Source organism: Engystomops pustulosus, chromosome 4 (genome assembly GCF_040894005.1).
Source record: "Engystomops pustulosus chromosome 4, aEngPut4.maternal, whole genome shotgun sequence".
NCBI classification, from domain to species: Eukaryota; Metazoa; Chordata; class Amphibia; order Anura; family Leptodactylidae; genus Engystomops; species Engystomops pustulosus.
Window position 1 is genome coordinate 202,598,439 of NC_092414.1, and position 27,226 is coordinate 202,625,664.

Sequence of the window (27,226 nt, forward strand, 5' to 3'; positions counted from 1 at the left end):
TCAATGGGGGGCACTCTGGTTGCTGTGAGGTGCACTCTGGCTGCTATGGGCGGCGCTATGGCTACTATGGGGGGGTAATAGCAGTCCGGCTACTTTGAGGGGCAGTCTGGCTACTATGGGGAGCACTTTGGATGCTATGGGGGTACTTTGGCTACTATGGGGGGCACTGTGGCTGCTATGGGCGGCGCTATGGCTACTATGGTGCTGCAATAGCAGTCCGGCTGCTTTGGGTTGCAGTCTGGCTACTATGGAGAGCACTTTGGCTACTATGGGGGGCAGTGTGGCTGTTGTGGTGGGTACTATGACTATTGGCTACTGTAGGGGCATATACTGGCCAGTTTTATGGTTGCCCTCAAAGGGCTAATTGTAATGATAACACTGTATAAATGAAACTACTCCAGTAGATACATTTATACAGCAATATAAGGACAAGGCAACCACACGGCTGATGTGGCCCCTGGGGAAGATGAGTTTAACCCCTCCGCCGGTCTAATTATACAGTGACCACCATTCTGTGGATAAGGCATAAGGTGTATTTCCAGGAATATCCCTTTAAGGTCACCCTAAGGGGCTATTTAAACTGTACTTATCACTGTCGCTTCTTTACATCTACTCTAAATATATGCTTGTATATCACCATGTTTTTGTTTACCTCTCCGGTTATAACAGTTTTCAGCGAAGCAGCTGTGAGGGTTTCGGGTCCGGGGGCCGCTATTCCGGCGAGGAGGGAGGATACGACTAGGTAAGACGGGAACGCCACACAGGTAACACGGGGACGAAACCTCCATCTGGGCAAATCCCCTGCAAAGCAAATGACACAGTCCAAGAACCAATCAGATTTCATTTGTCATTTAGTTTTGGGTATTAATATTTATACAAGCTTCTGATTGGCTGCCACAGATGCCACTACTTTCTTTACATTCCAAGGCGCAAAAAGTCACGAGAAAAGCCTCAAAAGATGGATTTTGTCATTTTAAGTCCTCATAAATCCCAAAACATAGGTGATAAATCCACTAAAAAGATGCTGCAGGGGTCCAACTTTTTAGGTTATAATCCGAAAGTAAAAAAAATAACATATTTCTGACTTCATTCTTGATCCCAAAAATCCATAAGGAAAGATGGTTGGTGTAAAGAACACATTATGTATAACGGTTCCACCGAAAACTGGGACCTTCATCAGCTATTTTTTATCCAAATTTTCATACCTATCAGCCATGAGTTCTCTTCTAAAATTTGGTGTAACCCTGGGGTATCTGCAGCTCATACCCTCTTACTCTTTCCATCAAAGCGTTTACGAGTTATCAAAAAAAACTGAGCTGTACATGGCCATCGCACCTATGAATGCTGCAAGTAGGAACAGGTAATCAGAGACAGATTTGACACGAATTTGGGCCACATTTATCAAACGTACAAAGCTTATTACATTCGGCACATCATTGGGTCTAACACTAATGTTCTAAGATGTCACTGCCACCAGTAGGGGACTACTACAAAAACCTAATACAACGATGGGCACTCATGGAGGGTGCTGGATGCATAATAGAGGGTGCTGGATGCATCATGGAGGGTGCTGGATGCATCATGGAGGGTCCTGGATGCATCATGCTGGGTACTGGATGCATCATGGAGGGTGCTGGATGCATCATGGAGGGTGCTGGATGCATCATGGAGGGTCCTGGATGCATCATGGTGGGTACTGGATGGATCATGGAGGGTGCTGGATGCATCATAGAGGGTGCTGGATGCATCATGGAGGGTGCTGGGTGCATCATGGACGGTACTGGATGCATCATAGAGGGTGCTGGATGCATCATGGAGGGTGCTGGATGCATCATAGAGGGTGCTGGATGCATCATGGTGGGTACTGGATGCATCATAGAGGGTGCTGGATGCATCATGGTGGGTACTGGATGCATCATGGTGGGTACTGGATGCATCATGGAGGGTGCTGGATGCATCATGAAGGGTGCTGGATGTATCATGGAGGGTGCTGGATGCATCATGGAGGGTGCTGGATGCATCATGGACGGTACTGGATGCATCATGGAGGGTGCTGGATGCATCATAGAGGGTGCTGGATGCATCATGGAGGGTGCTGGATGCATCATGGAGGGTGCTGGATGCATCATGGTGGGTAATGGATGCATCATAGAGGGTGCTGGATGCATCATGGTGGATACTGGATGCATCATGGAGGGTGCTGGGTGCATCATGGACGGTACTGGATGCATCGTGGAGGTTGCTGGATGCATCGTGGAGGGTACTGGATGCATCATGGAGGGTGCTGGATGCATCATGGTGGGTACTGGATGCATCATGGAGGGTGCTGGATGCATCATGGACGGTACTGGATGTATCATGGAGGGTGCTGGATGCATCATGGACGGTACTGGATGTATCATGGAGGGTGCTGGATGTATCATGGTGGGTGCTGGGTGCATCATGGACGGTACTGGATGTATCATGGAGGTTGCTGGATGCATCGTGGAGGGTACTGGATGCATCATGGAGGGTGCTGGATGCATCATGGTGGGTACTGGATGCATCATGGAGGGTGCTGGATGCATCATGGACGGTACTGGATGTATCATGGAGGGTGCTGGATGCATCATGGACGGTACTGGATGTATCATGGAGGGTGCTGGATGTATCATGGTGGGTACTGGATGCATCATGGAGGGTGCTGGATGCATCATGGTGGGTACTGGATGCATCATGGTGGGTACTGGATGCATCATGGAGGGTGCTGGTTGCATCATGGACGGTACTGGATGTATCATGGAGGGTGCTGGATGTATCATGGAGGGTGCTGGATGCATAATGGAGGGTACTGGATGTATCATGGAGGGTGCTGGATGCATCGTGGAGGGTACTGGATGCATCATGGAGGTTGCTGGATGCATCGTGGAGGGTACTGGATGCATCATGGAGGGTGCTGGATGCATCATGGTGGGTACTGGATGCATCATGGAGGGTGCTGGATGCATCATGGACGGTACTGGATGTATCATGGAGGGTGCTGGATGCATCATGGACGGTACTGGATGTATCATGGAGGGTGCTGGATGTATCATGGTGGGTACTGGATGCATCATGGAGGGTGCTGGATGCATCATGGTGGGTACTGGATGCATCATGGTGGGTACTGGATGCATCATGGAGGGTGCTGGTTGCATCATGGACGGTACTGGATGTATCATGGAGGGTGCTGGATGTATCATGGAGGGTGCTGGATGCATAATGGAGGGTACTGGATGTATCATGGAGGGTGCTGGATGCATCATGGTGCGTACTGGATGTATCATGGTGGGTACTGGATGCATCATAGAGGGTGCTGGATGCATCATGGAGGGTGCTGGATGCATCATGGAGGGTACTGGATGTATCATGGAGGGTGCTGGATGTATCATGGAGGGTACTGGATGTATCATTGAGGGTGCTGGATGTATCATTGAGGGTGCTGGATGCATCGTGGAGGGTGCTGGATGCATCATGGAGGGTACTGGATGCATTGTGGAGGATACTGGATGCATCATAAAGGGTGATGGATGCATTGTGGAGTGTGCTTGTTGCATCATGGAGGGTGCTGGTTGCATCCTGGAGGGTACTGAATGCATCATGTGGACAGACATAGTAAAGATAACAATAAGGTTCTCCATTGTCTTACTTGAAAGTGCGTTTGCAGTTATGGCAGTGGAACTCCGCAATCCCCCACATCTTATTATATGGAACGGGGTCATATTTTTTGTGACAACCACGGCATTTTGACACCTAAATAGACAAAGGGACAGTGAATTTTTTTTTTACATGCGAATATTTAAAAATTTAGAATCTGGACACAGAAGCTCCCTCTTCCCCTCTACAGCGGGAAGTCTCAGCATAATCTCAACTAAACCCAACCCATGATTCAAGGCAAGCAGAGGAACTCCCCTATAAATAATACACTGCTACTCACCTCTTTCCTCTGAGGAACTCGTCTCCACCACATCTTGTCACAGTCTTTGCAGGCAAACTGTCTGTCACTGGAAGGAATTTGGTTTTCAGAGGCATTGTTAAACATCTTCAAATTTTTTTCCGTCAGAGGCAAACACTTCAACTTTGCAGCCAGGTCCTGGGAATATATTTTTATATGAGTAAATCTGGATGAAATATGGTCAATTCAATCTAAATGTTGGTTTATGGTCCAAGGGGGTGGTACTTGTGTCAGGCACCGCCCCCGCGGATCCTGGCAAAGAAAGTCTTAGATTGTTGCATTATAAACTGTACCTTTATATCCTTGTCAGAGCTTAGATCTGGCTAAAAAAGTAAAAACAAAGATCATTTTACTAAATCTTTCAATAATAACAACAACAAATAAATAAAATATATGTTGCTATTAAAGAGGTCCCTTGTTTTGGAAAATTAGGGAAGTTATCTACGAGTGGGACATCCCACTTGCTCTGGGAAAGCCAGGAACATCCACTGATTTCAATAGGCCCATTTTCCTAATAAGCTAGGAGCAAGTGTAATGAGCAGGGGGGCGCATTCCACAGTTAAGGTGCAGCACAAGAGAAGTTCAGAACAGAAAGTGAGAGGATATAATAAACAGGATGAGTCTTAGATTGGAATTTAGGTTTGGATCAAAACAGAGATGAATTATGTTGGTTTTCATGGATATTACAGACTCGGATATAGGGGTCTTCAAAACCAAGGCAGGAGCATGTGACTTGTATTTACATATAGGAACTCTAATGAGGAAATGAGGTTTTACCTTTGGCTTTTCACTATCCTTCTTCAATTTGTTGATCACATTCTGAAAGAGCAAAGATATGATCACTTTATCATCACTTTACCAATATCATGGAAGACTATAAAACAAATGAACGTCCACTCTGAAGCTGGTGGTCGCCTGGTAATTGTCAGGGCCTTCTCTCCATGTTCTTCTCGAGCTACAACTTTTTGAATGTTGGTTGAGGTGTCATGGTAAAAGAGGAAGCTGAACCTCCAAGGAGACAATGAAGACTAAGAACTCACTAGTTCAGGTTCTTCAATCACTGAAACTATTGTACTCCAGACTCTGGTCCAGCAGGACAAGGGAGTCTTTATTCCTTCTGTATTCAATGAAACATTGTCTCTGCCTCACACTCGTATGGTTGTGCCAGATCAGGACACATGGGGTCATATATTTATCGTAGACGTACCTAGCAAGGTAGAACAAATGCAGTAACTTATTCCTCCCTGCTCTGTCACAGGTTTAAATTGTATAGGCCCCTGAGGACACCAATACAGTAGAAAGATGGAGAAGAAGTTTGGATTATTATTGTAGCTTCCTTCTAGGGTCCTGGGCTGCCTGGGACTGCAAGAGGCCTTGAGTCCTGTTTGGCAAACTCTACCCTAGGGTGCCCATATAGATGTCTATGAGTGCCACCTCTGGCACGCGTGCCATAGGTTCGCCACCACTGTTCTATGGTGTTTGATGGCTGCATGGTTACTCAAAAAGAAGGACTTGTTTGAGGAGAATATGTGGACGCCAGTTTAAAAAAAAAAGCTGGTTTTCACCCACAAGGGGATTTGGTCTTTGATGTCGCTACTTCACAAATAGTCCCAGTTCAGTGACAACTTGCTTGGGTGGCACTGAGATGCCGATGTGAAGGGACGTCTGGAGACATGGCCAGTAGACCATCTGAGGTCAAAGAAGATGGAGTTCTTTCTTGATGGTACAACAAGGTAGAGATTAAGGCAGGTGGAATAAGTTCAGACCAGGGTGAACAAGTTAAGCAGAGAACTAGCACTAAGAGAACCTTTTGCTCAAGCACCTACACATAGGAAGATACTTGAACAAATCTTTAATCTATGAAAGTCCAACACTGATGGAGGATCCCACCCAGGAGGTCTGCAGAGAAGTGGGCAGAGATAGTAACGACTTGGACCATTTCCAGTCATCATTGTAATTGCGATTGACCGACTCATCCTGTCTCCACCTGAATTGATAGAACCTTCCTCGCCCCTTCTGGGCTGCTACTTTCTACAATCTACAAATCTTGGAACTTTTTTGACAAACATTTTCTTCAAGGGGTTGTTTTAAAAAAACATTGGTGGAAGTCATGTCCAGGCCTACAGCTATAGGCTTATAGGAATTTTGCTCAGGTCCACACAACAGAGTTGTGTTTGGTTTGGACCTTGCTGCATGTAAGACCTCCTCCATTCCGTAGTTATCCTAATCTTTGGATATTTTGGAATCAGGTCTTGTATTTTGTTAGAGTAGCTGATTTGGTTCATGTCACTGAAGTCAAATAGATAAACTGATATCTGTCAACCGCTTATTGGGGGTTTTTCATATAAAAAAAATTGGGCCTATGCTCGGCAAATGCTCGAATTTGTGTGGGGTAACACTGCCAAGTCCTAGACTAGAACTTCAGTTCGAAAGACAAGTAACGAGTCGCCCTATAGCATTGTCGTTGCACGTTTCCACTGCATTATTTGCCCTGGATAAACAGTAGCTAAGCACAAGCTGTACCCGAGAGAGGCCCTTAAGACATCATTGGACATCAAGCTCATTGGACGACGTATCATTTCTCACCCTAACGCCCCCCTGACGCCACTTTTGCACAACCCCACTTTCCCTACTGGGAGACGTTTTTGAGATGCCGCCTCGTTGACGACCCCTGCATCCACCACATACAGGGCGCCTCACTTAAGAGACCCATCTACGCCCCGCTCCTGGTTAGGATACTGCCAACTCCGCCAATTCTCCCCTAAGGAGCTTGCCACATACAAAGCCGAACTCCTTTCGGGTCGTTATTCACTACCAAGAGTCCCCCTGCCCATTGTATGCTGTTATACTACAGGACACATCCCTGGGAGACCCTGCTTATATTCACAGCTTGGTACAGGAGCTGAACAAGACCGGTACAAGATATATTCACTTACGCACAAACTCTCCATGGCATGCGCAGCGCAGGAAAGACACTATTTTTTTTTTTTTAAAGTATTTATTTTTGCAGTTTTTTGAAATTTTATACAATTATAATAAACAAAACCGAAGAACAAGATTGTCTGTCACATATTTCCTTCCCCCCATTACAGGATTATTAAGCAACAACCATGGTAACAGTCAGGTTCTTGCTGCGTTTCAAAACTAACTGAGGGATATTACACAGTAAATGACAGCAGATACTGCAGCCAGACATCTTGATACAACACAAATAACTATTGACACATAGACAATCAGTCACACACACACACATACCAGCACGCTCAGTCTCCTTCATCATGGAGAGGAGTATATATCACACGTGATTATAAGGCTGTATGGGGAGTCGCGCACCATCTGGACCAGATGCGATCAAACTTCTGGGGACACTTCCTGTTGGTATACAGGGACCGGTAGTGGGGAATGACACTGTTAATGAGTAGTATCCATCTTTTTAATGGAGGGGGCTCCTGGTCCTTCCAGGTCATCACCACCACTTTTTGGGGCGTAGTATAAGACAAACCTAAAGAAAATTTTGTCATAGTGGCCATTGACAACTTCATTTATGATGCCGAGGAGACACACAGAGGGGGACAGTAATCGTGGGAAATCAAAGTGTAGATTAAGGAACTCCAGCACTTCGGACCAGAAGACATGGACCCTAGGGCAGGACCAGACACAATGCAGGAAGGATCCGACTTCAGCCTGACAGCGAAAGCAAAGGTTATTGGGCATAGCTCCCATGCGGAATAATCTAGCAGGGGTGAAGTATACTCGATGGAGGAATTTAGATTGGATCAGGAAGTCCCTCGCGCTCACTACAGATGTGAAGTAGGACAGTTCGACCTCCCTCCAGTCATCATCTGACAGGTCAGGGATATCCTGTCTCCAGCGTTCACGGGCTCTATCAAACGGTCTGGACTTTTGCTCTTGTAGGAGAGCATAGCACTGAGTGAGTGGCTTAGGGAGGTCCGGGGTACTCATCAGAGTCTCTAGTTTGGAGAATTTCACTGTCAGGCTGAAGGAGCCGAATTGGGCTTTAAATGCATGTCGCAGTTGCGTGTAGTGGAAGCTAGCCGTATCGGGTACAGTATGTCTCTCCCTTATCTCGTTGAAGCTGAGTAATTCTGCTTCCGGGGATAAGAGCTGGCCTACAAATTTCACCCCCGCCGCCCCCCACATTGTCCATCCCGGGAGGGAGAGGAAGTGAGAGAGCCACGGATTGAGCCACAATGGAGTCCTGGGCGAGAGAGGGGGAGGGCTGCCTGTTTCCACCAGGGATTGCGCCCTACGCCAGCACACCGCTACCGTACGTAGGGGAAGTGGGGTATCAGATGGGGACTTGTATCTGTACAGCAGGTTTGTAAGGGCCTCGTAGGAACCTACCAGGGCACCAGCCAGTGCAGTAGCTGCATTACCCATGTCTATATCTATCCACCACTGGGCATATACTAGCTGGGAAGCCAGGTAATAAATATACAGATCCGGGGCAGCCAGTCCACCCCTAGCCTTGGGAGCCTGAAGCAGCGCTAAACTGAAGCGCGGGGCACTACTCTGCCAGTAGAAGGACCTGAGAATGACGTCTATGCGTTTAAACAGACTCTTAGGAAGTAGTATAGGACAAGCATGAAAAAGGTATAGAAATTTTGGGAGAAAAATCATTTTAAATATGTTAATACGCCCGTACAAAGACAGGGGGAGAGTGGACCAGGCTTTTAGACGCGATTCCGTTGCAGCTATCAGGGGTGTAATGTTTAACTCCGTAAATGCCTGGACCTTGCGTGACACCTGGACTCCCAGATATTTAAAGGTGGACACCACCCGGACTGGGACGGGGAGGGAGTGTACCCCTACATCAGATAAGGGAAAGAGGGCTGATTTGTCCCAGTTAACCCGAAGGCCTGAGAACCCCCCATAGCGTTCTATCAGGGACAGAAGGGATTCCAGAGAGGGGCCCACATCTCCAAGGTATACAAGTGTATCATCAGCATAGAGAGATACCTTTTCAATAATAGTACCTCTAGTTATGCCCTTAATGCCCTCAGAGTGGCGGATCGCCACAGCAAGGGGTTCAATGGCGAGTGCAAAGAGAAGGGGAGATAGTGGGCAACCCTGTCTAGTGCCCCTGGCCATAGGGAGAGTAGGTGAGATGTTAAGATTAGTCCGTATCCTAGCCTTGGGATCATTATACAGTAGCTTAACCAATGCTGTAAATCGAGGGCCAAAACCCATTCTAGGCAAAAGGGTCCACAAATAGGGCCACTCCACAGAATCAAACGCCTTACAATTGTCTAAGGATAATATAAACCCAGGGTCTGGAGACCGCTCTGCCTCTGCTATGTTCAGGTGTAGTCTTTGTATATTTATGTCAGTTCCCCTCCCAGGCATAAAGCCTGTCTGGTCCGGGTGAACCAAGGATAATATTACTTTGTTAAGCCTTGTTGCCAGAATTTTTGCTAGTATTTTAACATCTGAGTTTAGGAGGGAAATTGGGCGGTACGAGTCAGGAAGCAGAGGGTCCTTGCCTGGCTTGGGAAGAACTACGATAAGGGCCTCTCGCATGGAGTCGGGGAGGGAACCGCTGTCAAACGCATCGGAGTACAGGCTAAGGAGAAGGGGGACCAGAGTTTCACAGTTATCCCTATACCACTCACCTCCCAGCCCATCAAGTCCAGGTGTCTTACCGGGGGGCAACGATTGGATGGCCAGTTCCACCTCCTCCGCCGAGAGCGGGGCATCAAGCTCCGATGACTGTGCCGATGTGAGTCTCCAAAGTGGAAGACTGTCAAGGAATCTGGAAATCTCGACGGAAGAGGTGGACAATCTGGAGCTGTAAAGAGATGAATAGTATTCATGAAATACCATGTTAATGGCCCGGGGTTCTGTGATCAATGCTCCGTCACCATCAATAATAGAGGGAACGGAAGCACAAGGACGTTCAGCCCGCGATAAATACGCAAGCAGCTTCCCGTTTTTATCTCCGAATTCAAAGATGGACGCTTCCCTAGCTAGCAGGCGCTTACTGGTGCGCTCCTTTACTACAGCTAGATGGTTCCTCTGCGCCTGAGCCCAAGTCTTTTTATTCCCCGGAGTAGGTTTCTCTAGATAATCCTTTTCTGCAGTCACCAGTACATCCGTCAGCCTTTCCTCCTGGGCATTTAAGGACTTCCTATGGCCAGCTACCCCCGACATGAATGCTCCCCGCACCGAGGACTTGTACGAGTCCCAGACTAGAAGAGGATCAGGATGGGTTGAGTGTACATCCCAGAACTCGCTATGCGCTGCCCTAACAGTACTCTGGACCGCTGGGGATAGGAGCCAGGCCGGGTGCAGGCGCCATAAGCGGGAGTCGCTGGGGGGGCCTATAAGGAGACTGATGAGTAAGGCGGAGTGGTCTGATGCACTGCGCGGGCAATAGGATACCTGATCAACGTGCTGCATCATATCAGGGGAGACAAAGGCCAGATCAATCCGAGAGAAGCTCTTATGAACAGAGGAATAGAATGAATATTCTCTCTCTTGAGGGTGTTTACTACGCCAGACATCGGCGAGGTCTAGAGAAGTGAGCCACTCATTCAGACGGACCGAGCCTGTGTCCAGACCACTTGTACGATCCAAGGAGGGATTAGGGACTGCATTGAAGTCACCAATGCAGAGTATCGGACTTGGAGGCATTGCAGCCAGCTTACTGGATATTAGGTGCAATACAGCTGGATCAAAGGGAGGGGGGACATAAATAGACGCAATAGTAAAGGTAAAGCCCCACAAGGCACAATGTACGATCACATAACGGCCAAAGTGGTCCGGCGCCACCTGTATGACCTCTATGGGAAGCGCTTTGGATATGAGTATGGATACTCCCCTGGCGTAGACAGAGTAAGAGGAATGATAACCTCTAGCCACCCATGCCCGCTTCAGGGAGAGGACCTTCTGACCCGTAAGGTGTGTCTCTTGGATACATACAATATGGGGGGCCTGACGCTTAATGACATCTAACATCAGAGCCCTCTTGAATTTGGAGTTAAGTCCCCTCACATTCCAACTCATTACCTTAAGTGAAGACATCTTAGCGGAAGGGAAAGGGGTGTGGGGAAGGAGACGTGAGCAACCAAGCATTCATCCTTTCATACCACAGAGACATAGACAGACAGACAACAGTGAGCATAACAAATATAACAGAACTGAACTAACAATCCCAAGAATACAAACCCCCTGTCTAACACCCTAACAGCAGTAGTGTAGACCTAGACCCACTAACAGTCAAATAGTAGAACAGTGGTCCCTAACTCAAGACAAACCTACACCATTTGTCCCGGGACCTTCAACCCTTAATGTATATGTGATCAGGAGGTTATTAGGCAGCCATATTTAGAGAGAACCAAGAGGAAATAGGGGAGGAGGGAGACACAGGGAGGTAATGGTAAGGGGGAGGGGGGAGGGAGAAGGAGGGGAGGAGGGAGAGAATGGAGTGCCATATATGGCGCACTGGTCAAGATGACCAAAAAAGGAACGCAAATCAGTCACAGGGTACATTTGTGAGGCACGTAATGTGTAAACAAATATTAGAAAACTGTAACAGTGATTTGGGACCCCTAGATAACTATTCAGGACTAAGTCCAGCATTGTCATAGCACATCAGATAAAAGGATATGTGAGTCCAGTCACTCAGGAGGTGCGGGCCTTCCAGCAGGTGCCCGAGGAGCTGCATCAGCCCAGTGAAGTGCTTCGGTTGGGCAGGTGAAGAACCGAGTCTTCTGGCCGTCCACAATTCGGAGCTTGGAAGGGTACATCATGGAATATTTATACCCCTTGTCACGGAGACGGGCACGGACCTCGGTGAATTGTGCTCGCTGTTTCCTGACGGATGCAGAGAAATCAGGGTAGAAGGACACTCTGCTGTTGGCATAGAGAATTTCTCCCTTGGTACGGACAGCCCTGAGGATAGAGTCCCTGTCCCTAAAGTGCAGCAGCCGGGCCAGGAAGGGTCTTGGATTGCCCCCTGGAGGGCCAGGGCGGGATGGCACACGATGGGCCCTTTCCACTGTGAAGAACGGGGAGAAGGTATCTGCAGGAAGCATATTTTTGAGCCAATTTTCAAAAAAGGATACCGGGTCAGACCCCTCCACTTTCTCGGGGAGGCCAACCACTCTGACGTTGTTCCGTCGCAGGCGGTTTTCGAGGTCATCAGCTCTGTCGATGGATGCAGACATTTGGCGCTGAAGCTCTCTGATCTGTGTCGGCATAGGCCTTTGGACATCCTCCACCTCAGATATTCTGCGTTCAGTTTCAGTAATTCGCTCTTTAGCTTTGTGGACATCGTGTCTTAAAAGAACAAAGTCCTGTCGCAGCTCATCCACCTTGGTGACCAGTTTGGTTTGGCATCCGTTAATGGCCGCCAGCACCTCTGCAAATTTCCGATCCAACTCCGTGGCCGCGTCAGACGGATCAGCACCCTCTTCATAGCTTACAAGCTGCGGCGGGCTCTGGGAGCCTTCAAAGAGGGAGGGAGAGGAGTTTGGGGACCCCTGAGGAGAGCAGGGCTGTGTGCGGGAGAATCTCCCTAACTTTTTGGCAGCGTTCGACAGTATCTGTGCAAGAACGGCTTGGGATGTGGAGCATTCCTGCGCGTCCAGGGGTTCCAGGGACTGGAATGGAGGATCTTCATGGACGGATTCATCATCCGATGGAGGCGCAGACACCCCGGACGCTGCTTTGAGCATTTTAGCCGTCTTCCTCCGGTTACCCATGGCGTCTGGGCAGGGGGGCCAGTGATAAACAATCAAGGAGCCTAGCGTCCAGTAGTTAGCAGAGATACAGTCCAAACCCACGTGGAGTATTGCAGCGGCACTGCAAGGGTTAATATAAAACAGAACCCAGGAGCAGGGGATCACTGGGAGTATGGGGGACTCAGTGCTGGAGTGTATAGCTTGGGGTCCCCAGGGCAGAGGTGGGCAGCAGCAGGGGAATTACTTCCCTACCTGGTCCTGGATCAGTCCAGCAGTGTCAGGGTTAACCCTGCGCGCCTAGGCCTCAGGCAGCGCAGGGGAGTCCCACAGGATGGCGCCTCCAGCAGGATGAAGGGTGGTGGGCGCCTCCGGTGGTGGGAACGGCGTCTCAGGCTGCAGGAGAGGAGGATGCTTTCCCCGGTGATCGCTACAGCTGCACCGGGCGGCTAGGAGCGGGCCGCCGCGCGGGTCACGTGGTCGGCCGCGGCGAAGTACGGAGGAGCGGCGCGGAGTCCGCAGCCGCCTCCAAATCGGGACCGGAGGACAGCGGCAAGCGTGTGGGGCACCCCGGAGCTGAAGGGGACAGGAACAGGTGAGGGATGGCTGCCTTAGGAGGGAGATGGGGTGTCGGGTCCCGGGAGCTCCGCGGCGCACGTCTCCTCAGTCCGGCATCAGGCCACGCCCCCGCAGGAAAGACACTATAACATTCTGACAGGATGGTAGAATGTTCCGGCACTGATTCCAAGGTTCTAAGGTTCTATCCGGGTGTCTCTGACTCCTGTTGCAGATGTCTTGACTTTGTAAGGACCATGTGAGATGTTTGGTGGGACTGAACCTTAGGCTGACAATTCTGGAGAACCAGTTGACTGGCAAATCAATCTCATCTTCGCCGGACTTGGCTCTACTTACTATATTGCCAGCAAAGGTCAGTAAAAGAGAGGCTTACCAGAGCAGTGGCCACACCACACTATCACACCACTCCACACTACTGGCGGTCCACTCAGCCCCCTTCCATGTCAGAGGGGGGCTCTCAGATGTCACACATGGTGTTTAAAGCTACCCCTGAATTTCAGTCTCTTTTGGGGTGCCTGCCAGCGACCACGGTTGAGCCCAACAAACCCTTACAGACCCTTCCCTTTTCTTATCGTTCTTCCTTAATCTTGGTGTAATACCCCCCTTTATGTGTGTGCCTGTTTGTTCTGTGTCTTTGCTGCCCTCCCATTCTTCTTGACCTCCTCCTGCCCCTTGGCATCCTCCACTATTGTCACCATTAACTGATGGATATCCCATAATCCACTCCTCTACCCCCTAACCCTCCCCCAAATTGGTCCTGCGTGACCCTTACTGTCTGTTTTTCTTGTTTTTTTTTTTAGTACCATGGAAAAACCTTTAATAAAAATAGATCAAACATAAAAAAATTGGGCGATTGGTTCCTATGAGCAAACATCTAAGCACCGGCCTTACCATCGCAACCTTGTCTTTCTTCAATCTCACGCGGTCATCCTGATCAATATCTATAAGAAAAACAGAAGAGTAGAGATATTACTCTCATCCAGGGTCATATTGATGTGTGGACATCTGGATCCATTCTACGTCACTTAGAGACCCCTAAACATCAGCCCCTGTGGATAGGAGCTAACTTGTCACTGGACAATCCCTTTAAATAGTTGGACAAAGTGATGTTTCTTGAGATATTGGGGCAGATTTACTTACCCGGTCCATTCGCGATCCAGCGGCGCGTTCTCTGTGGTGGATTCGGGTCTGGCCAGGATTCATTAAGGCAGTTCCTCCGACATCCACCAGGTGGCGCTGCTGCGCTGAAGAGCATCGGAACGCACTCAAGTTCACTGGCCTATTCCTAGTGAAGGTAAGTGCAAGCTCCGCAACACTTTTCTTTTTTTAAATGCGGCGGTTTTTCCGAATCCGTCGGGTTTTCGCTCGGCCGCGCCCCCCAATTTCCGTCGCGTGCATGCCAGCGCCAATGCGCCACAATCCGATCGCGTGCACCAAAATCACGGGGCAATTCAGGGGAAATCGGAGCAAATCGGAAATATTCGGGTAACACGTCGAGAAAACGCGAATCGGGCCCTTAGTAAGTGACCCCCATAATGTAGAAATTACCCAAAAAGCAACATAAATGTTTAGGGTTCTCACCGTTAAGCTCATCCTTGAGCAGTATGATCCATGTGGTCACCTGTACATGATTGTTTCCAGATTTTCTCATTAGCAACACCGCCGTCTCTATCGGGATGTTGCCGTGAAATTTCTCTCGGAGGCGGCGAACACTCTTCTCCAGCTATTGGAAAGATTATAGGACACATGAGGAAATAGAACACTAATATACATATATGTAAGTATATAGAGTGAGAGATGAGCTCAGATTGTTATCTAAGTGCACTAGGGGTGTGTCCTCACACTGCTGTGCTCTCTGCGGATAGTGTTGGGTATTGTCCCTGGAGGTCTGTGTTATTACATCTCTGTGTAAGTTGTTGTAGCACCAGGACTATGAAATATAGATTTATATTCCAGGATCAAAGCTTCTCCAAGTGCACTGTGTGCCTGTCCTCACACTGCTGTGCTCTCCGCGGATAGTGTTGGGTATTGTCCCTGGAGAGCTGTGTTATTACCATATAAGCCGACCCAAGTACAAGCCGAGGCCCCTAATTTTACCACAAAAACCTGGTAAAACCTATATTTTTTTAACTCAAGTATAAGCCGAGTTTGGGTTTTTCAGCACATTTTTTTGTGCTGAAAAACTAGGCTTATACTCGAGTATATATCTTTCTGTAAGTTGTTGGTAGCACCAGGACTATGAATAAGGATTTATATTCCTGGACCAAAGCTTCTCCAAGTGCACTGGGCACATGTCCTCACACTGCTGTGCTCTGCAGACGGTGTTGGGTGTTGATCCTGGAGAACTTTGTAATTATACTATTACATGTGTCGTTAGTAAAAACATAACTGCCAAAAAAGTATTAATGTTCCAGGATTGTAGCTTTTTCGAGTGCTCTGGGGGTGTGTCCTCACACTGCTGTGCTCTGTAGGCTTCTGGTTTGATACTAAATCTATCACTTTAAAGTCTGTGGGGCAGAGATCTCATGGTAAATCACATGGAGTCACTCCGAAACAATTGACGAGCTCATCCCTGCTACGCTGACAAAAGCGGATCTGTTGTGACTGTGTAGTGTTTGCACTGGGAACCTGGATTCAGTTTAATAACGTTGAGACGCCCCGCAGGTGTTTGTACTGCGACAGTAAACACATCGGGTGCCAGCTCTAAGTGGTGGCAAGTGTAAAGTGTGTGCCAGGGACACTCTGCTACTTAGCAGGTGCACCGGATCACATGCCGGCACCACTACGTGTGCACCTCCAGAACTAATGTGCTTTATGAGATACTGGGGGTCATTTACTAAGGGCCCGATTCGCGGTTTCCCGACGTGTTACCCAAATATTTCCGATTTGCGCCGATTGTACCTGAATTGCCCCGGGATTTTGGCGCACGCGATCGGATTGTGGCGCATCGGCGCCGGCATGCGCGCGACGGAAATCGGGGGGCGTGGCCGAACGAAAACCCGACGGATTCGGAAAAACCGCCGCATTTAAGAACCGAAAATGTGTCGCTCGGGACCCGCTTACCTTCACTCAGACGGCCTCGGTGAATTCCGGCGCGTTAAAATGCTTTTCAGCGCAGCAGCGCCACCTGGTGGACGGCGGAGGAACTACCTTATTAAATCCCGGCCGGACCCGAATCCAGCGCAGAGAACGCGCCGCTGGATCGCGAATGGACCGGGTAAGTAAATCTGCCCCACTAAGTCTACTACAAAGGCAAAGTGTGTTTCAAGGTTATCCAGTCTAAGAACCCCAATTTTTACACCTTAGTATGACATTTTGTGACAATGAATGGCGGTCCCAAATCAGTGAGTCACCCCAATAGGCGGAGAGATAGCTACAAATCTAATATATAATACGCTGATCTAAGTAAGGACAATGTAATTCCTCATTTCCCCTGTGGGAGTGCTGCACGGAAACAAGACACTTCCTGTTGGGTTTATTCCTGAATTCCAGTTGATATCGCTTTCAGGTTCTACAACTTGTAGACGAAAGGGTTAATCCCCCGTTGTATCTCGTCAATGTTTAACGAGACCATAGTAGGGAGGAGGTGAGCCCACAGTAAGTTTCGGTTAGGTTTACTTTATAGATATGCTTTGTCGAGTGCCAAAAATCCATCTGTTTACATATAAGACAAGGACACTGCCAAAGAGGAACCACAACAATCTACAAAGGACACAAAACAATCTGTGCGCTCAGGATCAGCTGCAGACGGCTGTATGGGAGGGATGGAGGAGACATCTCGGGTCTAGGATTATGGAAGGGTCACTGGTGGCATCCTTAGTGGTCTGATGAAAGTGTTAATTGAGAAATCCCTGGAGGTCTTGTAGTCTGGAAGGAGTAATGGAGAAGTCCCTAGAGGTTTAGGTTAGTAGAGGGTCAATGGAGAAATCAGCAATGATCTAAGATGGTCAAGGGCTCAGTGGAGGAGCCCCTGGTGGCCCACAATGGAGATGAGCTTAATGGAGGAACCCCTGGTGGCCCAAAATAGAGATCAACTTAAAGAGGTTGTCCGAGAGCACAAAAAAACTATTGGTGGCCGGGAGGGGCTAGTTAAAAAAAATAAACATTTACTTACCTTTGCGGTTCCTCCCATGGTCCCGCACTGCGATCACTCTGGTCCATGCCCCATGTAACAAACAGGTCACCTCGGCCGCCAGGAAGCTTAGCGCAGGGTGGAGTGATGACAGCGCAGGTTGCTGGGAGGGACAGCGAAGGTAAGTAAATGTAAAGTAAATTTTTAACCAGCCCCTCCCGGCCACCAATAGTTGTTTTTTATGCTCTTGGACAACCCCTTTAATGGAGAAATCCGTGGTGGTCGAAGATGGAGATGAGCTAACTATTATTATTATATATTGAGCTCCATAGTGCTGTACAATAATTAGGAGAACACTTACATCAGTGGTCCCCAACCACCGGGCGATGGCCCAAGACCTGGTTGTGGAACACCTGGTACCGGGCGGTGGCCAACAGAACTTAAAACTGTATACTTAATCTCCGGAGCTCCTCTTCTCCGCGCGGCTCCAGGTTCCGTGTACATAAACTATGACGCAGCAGATTACATCATAGTGTGCAAACTGGTAGCGTGCATAAAAGTGGCTTTGGCCATCTGCTGGGAAGCCGTGGGGCAGAGAACCTGGAGCTGCAGGGAGATGAGAAGCGTTGTAGGCAAGTATACAGGTTTTTATTTTTAAGGGGGCTGGGCTTGGGGCCTTACTATGGGGGTTGGACAGGGGACATAAAAGAAAAGAAATGACACTTTATATGGGTTGGGGTTAGATATGGGGTATTTGCATGCAAAATTTGGGTACCACTGGTCCCCGAATACAAAAAGGTTGGGGACCACTGACTTACATTACCCTAAGATAAGAAAAAATGAAAGACTAAGACTATAGAGAACAGGAACACTACCACATTTTGGTAGTGTTCCAGAGCTTGGGGGAAGCACGGGAGAAGTCCTGAATTGTGAGAAGAGCGTATTGGTGGTAATAGAGTAAAGATGAAGATCCTGTGAGGAACAGAGATTGCGTGTGGGACGGTATTGGCTGATGAGTTCAGACATATTTGGAGGCGACAGGTTGTGGACAACTTTATGTCATGGTTAGTATTAGGAGATGCAGAGGAGAAGTGAGGAGAGAGATGTATTAGCCGGGCAGCAGAGTTATGGATGGATTGGAGGGGCGTTAGAGAGTTAGCTGGGAGAATGTTACAGTAGTCCAAGTGGGAGATGATGAGGGCATGGAGGAGCAATTTTGTAGACTCTGGATTGAGGAGGGGTCAGAGAAAAATGTTCTTGAGATGGAGGCAGCAGGTTGTAGTAAGGGCCTGTATGTGTGGCTTAGAGGATAAGGAAGGGTCAAATATGACTCCAAGCCAGCGGACTTTGGGGACCTTGGAGAGTGTGGAGCCATGAATTGTGATGGCAATATCTGGTGGGAGAGTTAGGGGGTGGAAATATTCTGAGTTCCGTTTTGTCCATGTTAAGTTTTAAAACATGGAAGAGAAGAAGGATATGGCTGATAGACACTCTGAAATTCTGGCTAGAACAGAGGAGATATCTGGACCAGAGATATAGATCTGTGTATGGTCTGCAAAAAAACTGGTATTGAAAGCCATAGGAATACATGGAGAAATCACTGGTGGTCTAGGATGGTTTTATGGAAAAAATTCTGGTATTCTAGGGTTATGTAGGTTGTGAGTGGGTATACATTGAGTGCCAAAACCACATCCGAGGTGACAGTATAACAATACTGTACTGAACTGAATCAAAATTGGACCTAATAATAAGATTCTCCCCATGTTTTACTAGACACAAACATTGTCATCATTCAGTCCGTTGCTGAAAGGAAAGCTTCAAAGGCCCATGCCACAAAGTGTCCACTCAGAACGTATCGTATACCAGAAAGCTTAGCTGTAGCAATGCAAACATAACAAGAACCTGCCGGTACACAAGACCATGACGTGGTTTACAGCTCTGTCGCGAAGCTCCAGGGCAAGGAAGTGGTATAATCATGCGGCATCTTGGCACATTGTATATTTGGAATTGGTCTATGCCATCCGTTCTTATTGTAAGTCTCACACATTACGCCAGACGAAGCTCACATTGCATCAGCTAGGAAGACTTTCTCAAATAACTATGCCACCTATACATGGTGCACCACCATCCTTGCATAGCGAGTTACTTCTGGCCAAGGAAAACCATGACTTATTTCACACTGTACATGGTTGGAAGCGCCAGGTCACCATCAATGGACTACAGCATCACAACTGGTGGGAACCAAGACTACATCATGATCTCATGAAGTTCCTCCAAACTACAACTTCACAAATGATTTCATTTTCTACAACCATCTATCTATAATTTTTCTCTTCAAATTTGAGTGGTCATCTCAAAGGGGTGACCACATGTATTTAACAAAAGTTGTCAGACAATCTGAGAAGTTACCTATTCTCCTTCCTCCATTGGATACAAGCACTCTCTCAGCCAGGCCATAGTGCAAGAGGTTGTCCAGAAGAAGAGTTGTCGGCCATACTGTCTCCTAAGTATATGGTCTCCTAACTTTTATAATTGGTATCAAAATTGTCTTGAAGAAAGAGGACTCTGGTTGTCCTTATCAACAAGCAAGAGCCAGAACCTTTCTGGTGGTAGGGTTCTCCGAGCCAATGGCTCAGGAACCACTTAGGGCACCATGGCCATCAACTCTAAGCTAGATCAAGTGGAGCTGTCCAGAAATATTAAAGTCACTTGGCATTTGTATTTTAAAGGTGGCATCTTCTATGTCCAAGCACCATAAATTCACGAGTTCTATCAACGTTCATATATACTTTCGTATTTGTCACATGGCACCTATGACCCAAGTTTTTTTCAACCTCCTAGAAAGTTTCCTCTAAATGGGTCTTCATGGAGGAATCAGTATCACCTGATAAAGGATAAGAGGGGTAACGTTACAATAGTCAATGCCACAATTGTGCTCTCCTGCCTCTCGGAGTCTGCTCTGCGCAGGTGTCCTATCCCCAGGCCGGTAACGTATCTGCTACATGTCTGGGCACCAAAACTCCCCCACCCGTATCATGAACAACAAAAACTGTCATTTCACTCTGAAAGCAGTGACAATAAATCTCATATAGTCACAAAATCCCACCCCAGGGTCCGTCTACGAGCATATCTAATGTCACCTCATCGCTACCATTACGTAGAGGATTTATACTAAAGCTCAATGCCAGTAGGCTGCCCTGTCCTAGAAAGCCCTGGCCCAAGCAAATTATTCCTGAAGGATCAACTTAATGGAAGAAGATGACCTAAAGGATTCCCCCTAACAAATAACAATATTCATTCAGATCCTGTGGAATACCCCTTTAAGTTCAGAGATTTTTAAGAAGGGGTTTTTACCAACCCTGAAAATTTACCAGGATAAAAAACAAATCACCCGAGTCTGGAGGAAAGCTTCAGTCTGTTTTCTACAATCGTCTCACTTGTTTTTTTTCCACTTGTTGTCTTGTTGCTTTGTATGTGGTACAATAAAGTTTATTTATATTGCCAAGGTCTTGTGGGTTTCCTTGTAGATTATTATTTTGTTCCTCTTACCTGTGGCTCTGCCCGCAACCACTTTTCATAAGTTTAGTTATTTTAGAGATTGGTCTAGGGTCTGTGGTCTATTTAATGACTTTTAGTAAAATCACACACTATTACGGTTTGATACGGCAGGGGGTGTATGGAGAGGACTCGTGGGCTGAGGGTCCTCCATACCTGGCAGGTATTTGCTGCATAATTCAGCAAACCCCGTCTAACCGCTAACAGCCTGTGCTAGCCTACGGGGCCTAAAATACTATTTAAAAAAAAGTTTATAAAAAATTTACAAAAACTGAAGTTCAAATTATCCCCCTTTCCCTAGAACACATCTACAAATACATCCATAATCATGTGAGGTATCTCCGAGTCCCAGGGTTGAACCCAGTAACATAAAATAGCGTACAAATGTCTGAATCGCCACTTTTTCGCCATGTTGCAAAACATAAAACATTTGCATTAGAAAGTGATCAAAAGGTTGTACAGCTCTCAAAATGGCATCAATGAAAATGTCAGCTCATCCTGCAAAAATGACAACTTACATAGCTCCATACACCGAAGTATGGAAAAGTTATTGGCGTCAGAATATGACCAAACTAAAACTTTTTTTGTACAAAAGATTTCCTTTTAACATCTACTAACACACAATAAAACCTGTACAAAATTGGTATCTCTATGACTATAATGACCCAAAGAACAAAGGGGTGGTGTCATTTGGAGGACACTATGGAAGCCGATATAAGTGAAGAAAATGACGTAAATGGGTTTTTTTTGCTCAATTTCACAGCACTTGGATTTTTTTTCCTGCTTCCCAGTACAGGGCCTGGAATATCACATACTGACAATAGGAAGTACAATATGTTAAAGAGAAAACAAGCCCTTGTACAGCTCTGTACATCTACATCTGTTGAAACAGGTTGAGCACTTCATGTTTTATGGGATTGTCTTTAAAATTTTCTGTAAGGAATCTATTTATTTTATAGTCGGGGTATTCATTTCTGCTAGGATATGGTCTTGGGACAGTATATATTTTGGGGGTATGTTGGAGTCTAAAATTATTAGGGGTTCTTGTCTAGGGTGTGGATATTTTAAAGGGAACCTGTCACTAGATTTTACCTCATTAAACTTTCCTGCTTTTATGTGAAATCTCACCCAAAAGCTACATGCCCACTGCCGTGCGCGAGGAGAGGAGGTGAGCGCTGCTCACCCCAGCTCCTTTGCATAGGAACATATGGCGCATGGCACCATACATGTGTGTGAATGTAGCCTAAGGCGGGATTCACACTGCCGTTGCCCGCCGTACCGTAGCACGGCGGGTACACGGCAGCGTGCGGGGAGAGGAGGAGGAGGTGAACGCTGCTCACCCCCGCCCCTTTCCATACGAACAACTGGCGCACGGCGCCGTAACACGGGAAAAGATAGGATATGTCCTATCTTTTCCCTGGCTACGGAGCGGTACGGTGCCGCACGTGTGCAGCACTGTACCGCTCCTGTAAGCGTCGTGCGCCCATTGCAGTCTATGGGGGACGTATATCGGCCGTATATACGTCGGCTGTATATGCATCCCCCATGCAGCTGTGTGAATGTAGCCTAAGGCCTGTGACACAAGTGACGTTTTGATCTTATATTCATGAATACAATCATAAGGTCCTGGCAGGACAATTGTTCATGGACAGTTAGCGATCACATGACCCTTCATCGGCGGCCATTTTATGGACAGGAATCTCTGGCTGATGAGGTAAAAGACATGAGGTAAAATGATGAGGTAAAAGACACGAGGTAAAATGATGAGGTAAAAGTCATGAGGTAAATGATGAGGTAACAGACCGGAGGCTTCACATTACATAACAAGAAAGCGAAGCAGAACTATTACTAGAAGTATATGTAACTAAGCCCCATTATGATGGTCTGAATAAGCTCTGAGATGGCATCATGTGTGCAGCATTGGGGGGGCAGGTGTATGTATAAAAATTGTTGTGATTTTGGTACAGGACTGGAGCCTGAGGAGGTGAAGATATCGCATGATTCAGATGGATGTCTAGTAATCTATTCACTTCCACAAACCACCAGGGATGTTCCAATTTACAGACAAGCCACAAAAATCACTGACAACACCCAACATACAAGACATATAACATATTCTCGTCCACAGCAAAAACAAGATAAAAATATATCTACCATAGAAATTTCCCATTTCTAAAATTGGCAACTTTTCTCGAGCTGCAGCAAGTCTCTGGAGTGCACTACCCCCAGACAATCACATTACTCCACATTACCCACAATGAAAGTACATCTAAAAAACAAGGAAATTAAGTTAAAAAAAGAGTCTAGTACAAAGATGACATATGACAGTGTTAGTCACCCATCACATGCCGGGAGCTTCCCTTAAAGAGGATGTTCAGCATTAAACCAGTCACAACACCTGAGAGGCAGTGCCATGTCTTGTGGAGCACTGTTTTCTCATATCCAGGTGATGGCTGAATGTTGTGAAAAATTACTTTTATGCAATATGTAAATCAACCGTACTAGGTCTGGTTTAAAGGCTAAAATACTGGAGACAGGTTCCCTTTAAATATAATCACATTCCAGCAATGCAGCACTGGATACAAGTGTCAGTAGTGGTGAACCCCTTTAAGTGTGTGTTCATAAAGCAGAATTTGTACTAAGTATAAAACATAAGAGCTGGGACATAATGTCCAGAATACAACACACAGCACATAATACCACTCACAGAGTGCACAACCCAGAGCGCAGCACCCACAATGCAGTGCACAGAATACAGAATATAATGCATAGAATACAGAATGTAGTGTGCAGAATACAGAATGTAGTGCATAGAATATACTGCACAGAATATAGTGCACAGAATATAGTGCAGAGTACAGAATGTAGTGCACAGAATACAGAATGTAATGCAGAGTGCAGCATATAGTGCAGAATACAGAATGTAATGCAAAGTGCAGAATACAGAATGTAGTGCGCAGAGTACAGAATATAGTGCACATAATACAGAATGTAGTGTGCAGAATACAGAATGTAGTGCATAGAATATAGTGCACAGAATATAGTGCACAGAATATAGTGCAGAGTACAGAATGTAGTGCACAGAATACAGAATGTAATGCAGAGTGCAGCATATAGTGCAGAATACAGAATGTAATGCAAAGTGCAGAATACAGAATGTAGTGCGCAGAGTACAGAATATAGTGCACATAATACAGAATGTAGTGCACAGAATACAGAATGTAATGCAGAGTGCAGCATATAGTGCAGAATACAGAATGTAATGCAAAGTGCAGAATATAGTGCACAGAATGCAGAATACAGAATGTAGTGCGCAGAGTACAGAATATAGTGCACATAATACAGAATGTAGTGCACAGAATACAGAATGTAATGCAGAGTGCAGCATATAGTGCAGAATACAGAATGTAATGCAAAGTGCAGAATATAGTGCACAGAATGCAGAATACAGAATGTAGTGCGCAGAGTACAGAATATAGTGCACATAATACAGAATGTAGTGCACAGAATACATAATGTAATGCAGAGTGCAGCATATAGTGCAGAATACAGAATGTAATGCAAAGTGCAGAATATAGTGCACAGAATGCAGAATACAGAATGTAGTGCGCAGAGTACAGAATATAGTGCACATAATACAGAATGTAGTGCACAGAATACAGAATGTAATGCAGAGTGCAGCATATAGTGCAGAATACAGAATGTAGTGCGCAGAGTACAGAATATAGTGCACAGAATGCAGAATATAGTGCGCAGAGTACAGAATATAGTGCACATAATACAGAATGTAGTGCACAGAATACAGAATGTAGTACACAATACAGAACATAATGCAGAGTGCAGAATATAGTGCACAGAGTACAGAATGCAATGCAGAGTAAACACTATAGAGCGCATAATACACTACAGAATGAAGTGCACATAGCACAGAATATAACTGTACAGAATACAGTGTAGAAGGCAGGGCACACAGAACACAGAAGGCAATGCAGTAATGACAGAATGCAGAGTACAGATGACAGAGAGAGTGCTGTGGATAGCAGGGATGCAGGGAGCACAGATCCACAAATAGTAGGAGAGTACAGATGGCTGCTGGCAGAGCAGAGTACAGAACAGTAGTACAGAATACATAGCAGAGTACAGTGTGTAGAGTACAGCCAGTAGTGCAGAGTACAGAATACAGAGCAGAGCAGAGTACAGTCAGTAGACCAGAGTGCAGTCAGTAGTGTAGAGTATAGTCAGCAATGCAGAGCAGTAGAGCAGAGTACATTCAGTAGTGCAGAGCAGTAGTGCAGAGCACAGTCAGCAATGCAGAGCAGTAGAGCAGAGTACATTCAGTAGTGCAGAGTACAGTCAGCAATGCAGAGCAGTAGTGCAGAGTACAGCCAGTAGTGCAGAGTACAGCCAGTAGTGCAGAGTACAGGCTGCAGAGTACAGTCAGTAGTGCAGAGTACAGAGCAGAGTACAGTCAGTGGAGCAGAGTACAGTCAGTAGAGCAGAGTACAGTCAGCAGAGCAGAGTACAGTCAGCAGAGCAGAGTACAGTCAGCAGTGCAGAGCAGGAGTGCAGAGTACAGTCAGCAGAGCAGAGTACAGGCTGCAGCCCCGGGGGTCACTCGCCTCCAGCTCCTCTGCGGGGTTTCCCTGCATCTTGTAGTTGTTGTGGTCCCGGCGGCTCCGGGTCTCGGCCGCTGCTGTCTGTGTGGCGCTGGTTCCGGGTCCGCCCGTCAGAGGAGGAGACTGTTCACACTGCACCGCCTGGCGTGTGACCGCCCGCCGCACTACTACTCCCAGCCTGGAGGATATGCTGGGGCTTGTAGTACCACATCACTGTGACACTATCGTCCCCAGCTGCTGCGTGTACACGGTGTGGGACTACAACCCCCAGCGTGGAGAGGCTTGTACTGTAGAACAGCTGGAATGTACAGTGGGACTACAACTCCCAGCATACTGGGGGGGGGGGGGGGTGCTGGGGGCTGTAGTACTACAAAAACACAGGTCCAATGGGACTACAATATAAAATGCTGCAGCTTGTAGTTCCACACATACATATAACACAATACTACTAGTGCCTGATGTTTGTGTATACAGTGGTACTACAACTCCCAGCAGTGCAGTAAGGGAGCAGTCAGGACAGGCTGTTATTGTATGTTTATACTGACTGATCTGCAGTACTTCACCCAACCACAGGACTAGAGCGGCGCTGTCCATACTTATGTACTGATGATGGAAGTGTAAAGCAGAGGGGACAGGACAGACGGGGGCTGAGAGCCTGAGCTGCTGACATCTTCAAGACAGGAAATGTATCTGCGGCTTCTAAAAACTGATCAGCATTTAGGATATTAACATTGGGGGCGGATCTCACACATATTGAACTTTTACATACATCACGTGCTGATGACTGCGCTGAGGGCGACGCTTCCGATTCTCACATCTTTCAAGATACTGGAGACAAGTGAATGTCTGGTGGAATTTTACAGGAGGTTTATATTGGGTCATATGTTTTTTGTGAGGCATAAAGAAGAGCCTCGTAATACTACACACCCAGTGCTCATACATTATAGCACTGCATAGGGCATCAGTGAGTAGTGCCACATAGTGTACAGCCTCATAATACTACACACCTAGTACTCATACCGTATAGCACTACATAGGGCATCAGTGAGTAGTGCCACATAGTGTACTGCCTCATAATACTACACACCTAGTACTCATACATTATAGCACTGCATAGGGCATCAGTGAGTAGTGCCACATAGTGTACTGCCTCATAATACTACACACCTAGTACTCATACATTATAGCACTGCATAGGGCATCAGTGAGTAGTGCCACATAGTGTACTGCCTCATAATACTACACACCTAGTGCTCATACATTATAGCACTACATAGGGCATCAGTGAGTAGTGCCACATAGTGAAGAGACTCATAATACTACACACCCAGTTCTCATACCGTATAGCACTTGTGGGAGTTTGGCCCACTAGAGACCGTGGTAGCGGGGTGCTGTGATGCAGTTCAAGACAGTGACACCAAGGTACAGTCCAAAACAGGTCTCGCCTGCGTTTATTGTAGCAGCAAAATAAAACAGCCTTTACATTCAGGCATTAAATAAACAAAAATCCTACCCGTCAGGGTGCTAACTATACAGGTGTTCACTAACTCACCACTATACAAAATCACTTGGCTGCTCCAGGCACAGAGGTCAGGGCTGTGTGCTCTCCAGCCTCCTTCCAGAGAGAGACAACACTTCCAGCTCTGCTGAGCGGTTTAAAAAAAAGACTGATTGGGCTGCTCCCATCACCTGTGTCCAAGGTGCTGGACACCCAACCTCAGCACTAAGGCCT

General features: G+C 47.0%; 1 protein-coding gene across 1 annotated transcript in view; it reads right to left on the reverse strand.

Moving 5' to 3' along the window:
• Window positions 1-25,635, reverse strand: part of SHFL (shiftless antiviral inhibitor of ribosomal frameshifting) — a 28,264-nt gene extending 2,629 nt beyond the window's left edge. The window contains exons 1-8 of the mRNA XM_072149451.1: window positions 25,498-25,635; window positions 14,833-14,974; window positions 14,143-14,192; window positions 4,751-4,792; window positions 4,267-4,296; window positions 3,956-4,111; window positions 3,668-3,771; window positions 653-801 (exon numbers count right to left, since the gene is read on the reverse strand). Of these exons, the coding sequence (XP_072005552.1) occupies window positions 653-801; window positions 3,668-3,771; window positions 3,956-4,111; window positions 4,267-4,296; window positions 4,751-4,792; window positions 14,143-14,192; window positions 14,833-14,974; window positions 25,498-25,527 (703 nt within the window). The 5' untranslated portion in view covers window positions 25,528-25,635. The remainder of the gene's footprint in view (window positions 1-652; window positions 802-3,667; window positions 3,772-3,955; window positions 4,112-4,266; window positions 4,297-4,750; window positions 4,793-14,142; window positions 14,193-14,832; window positions 14,975-25,497) is intronic.
• Window positions 25,636-27,226: the final 1,591 nt, after the last annotated feature.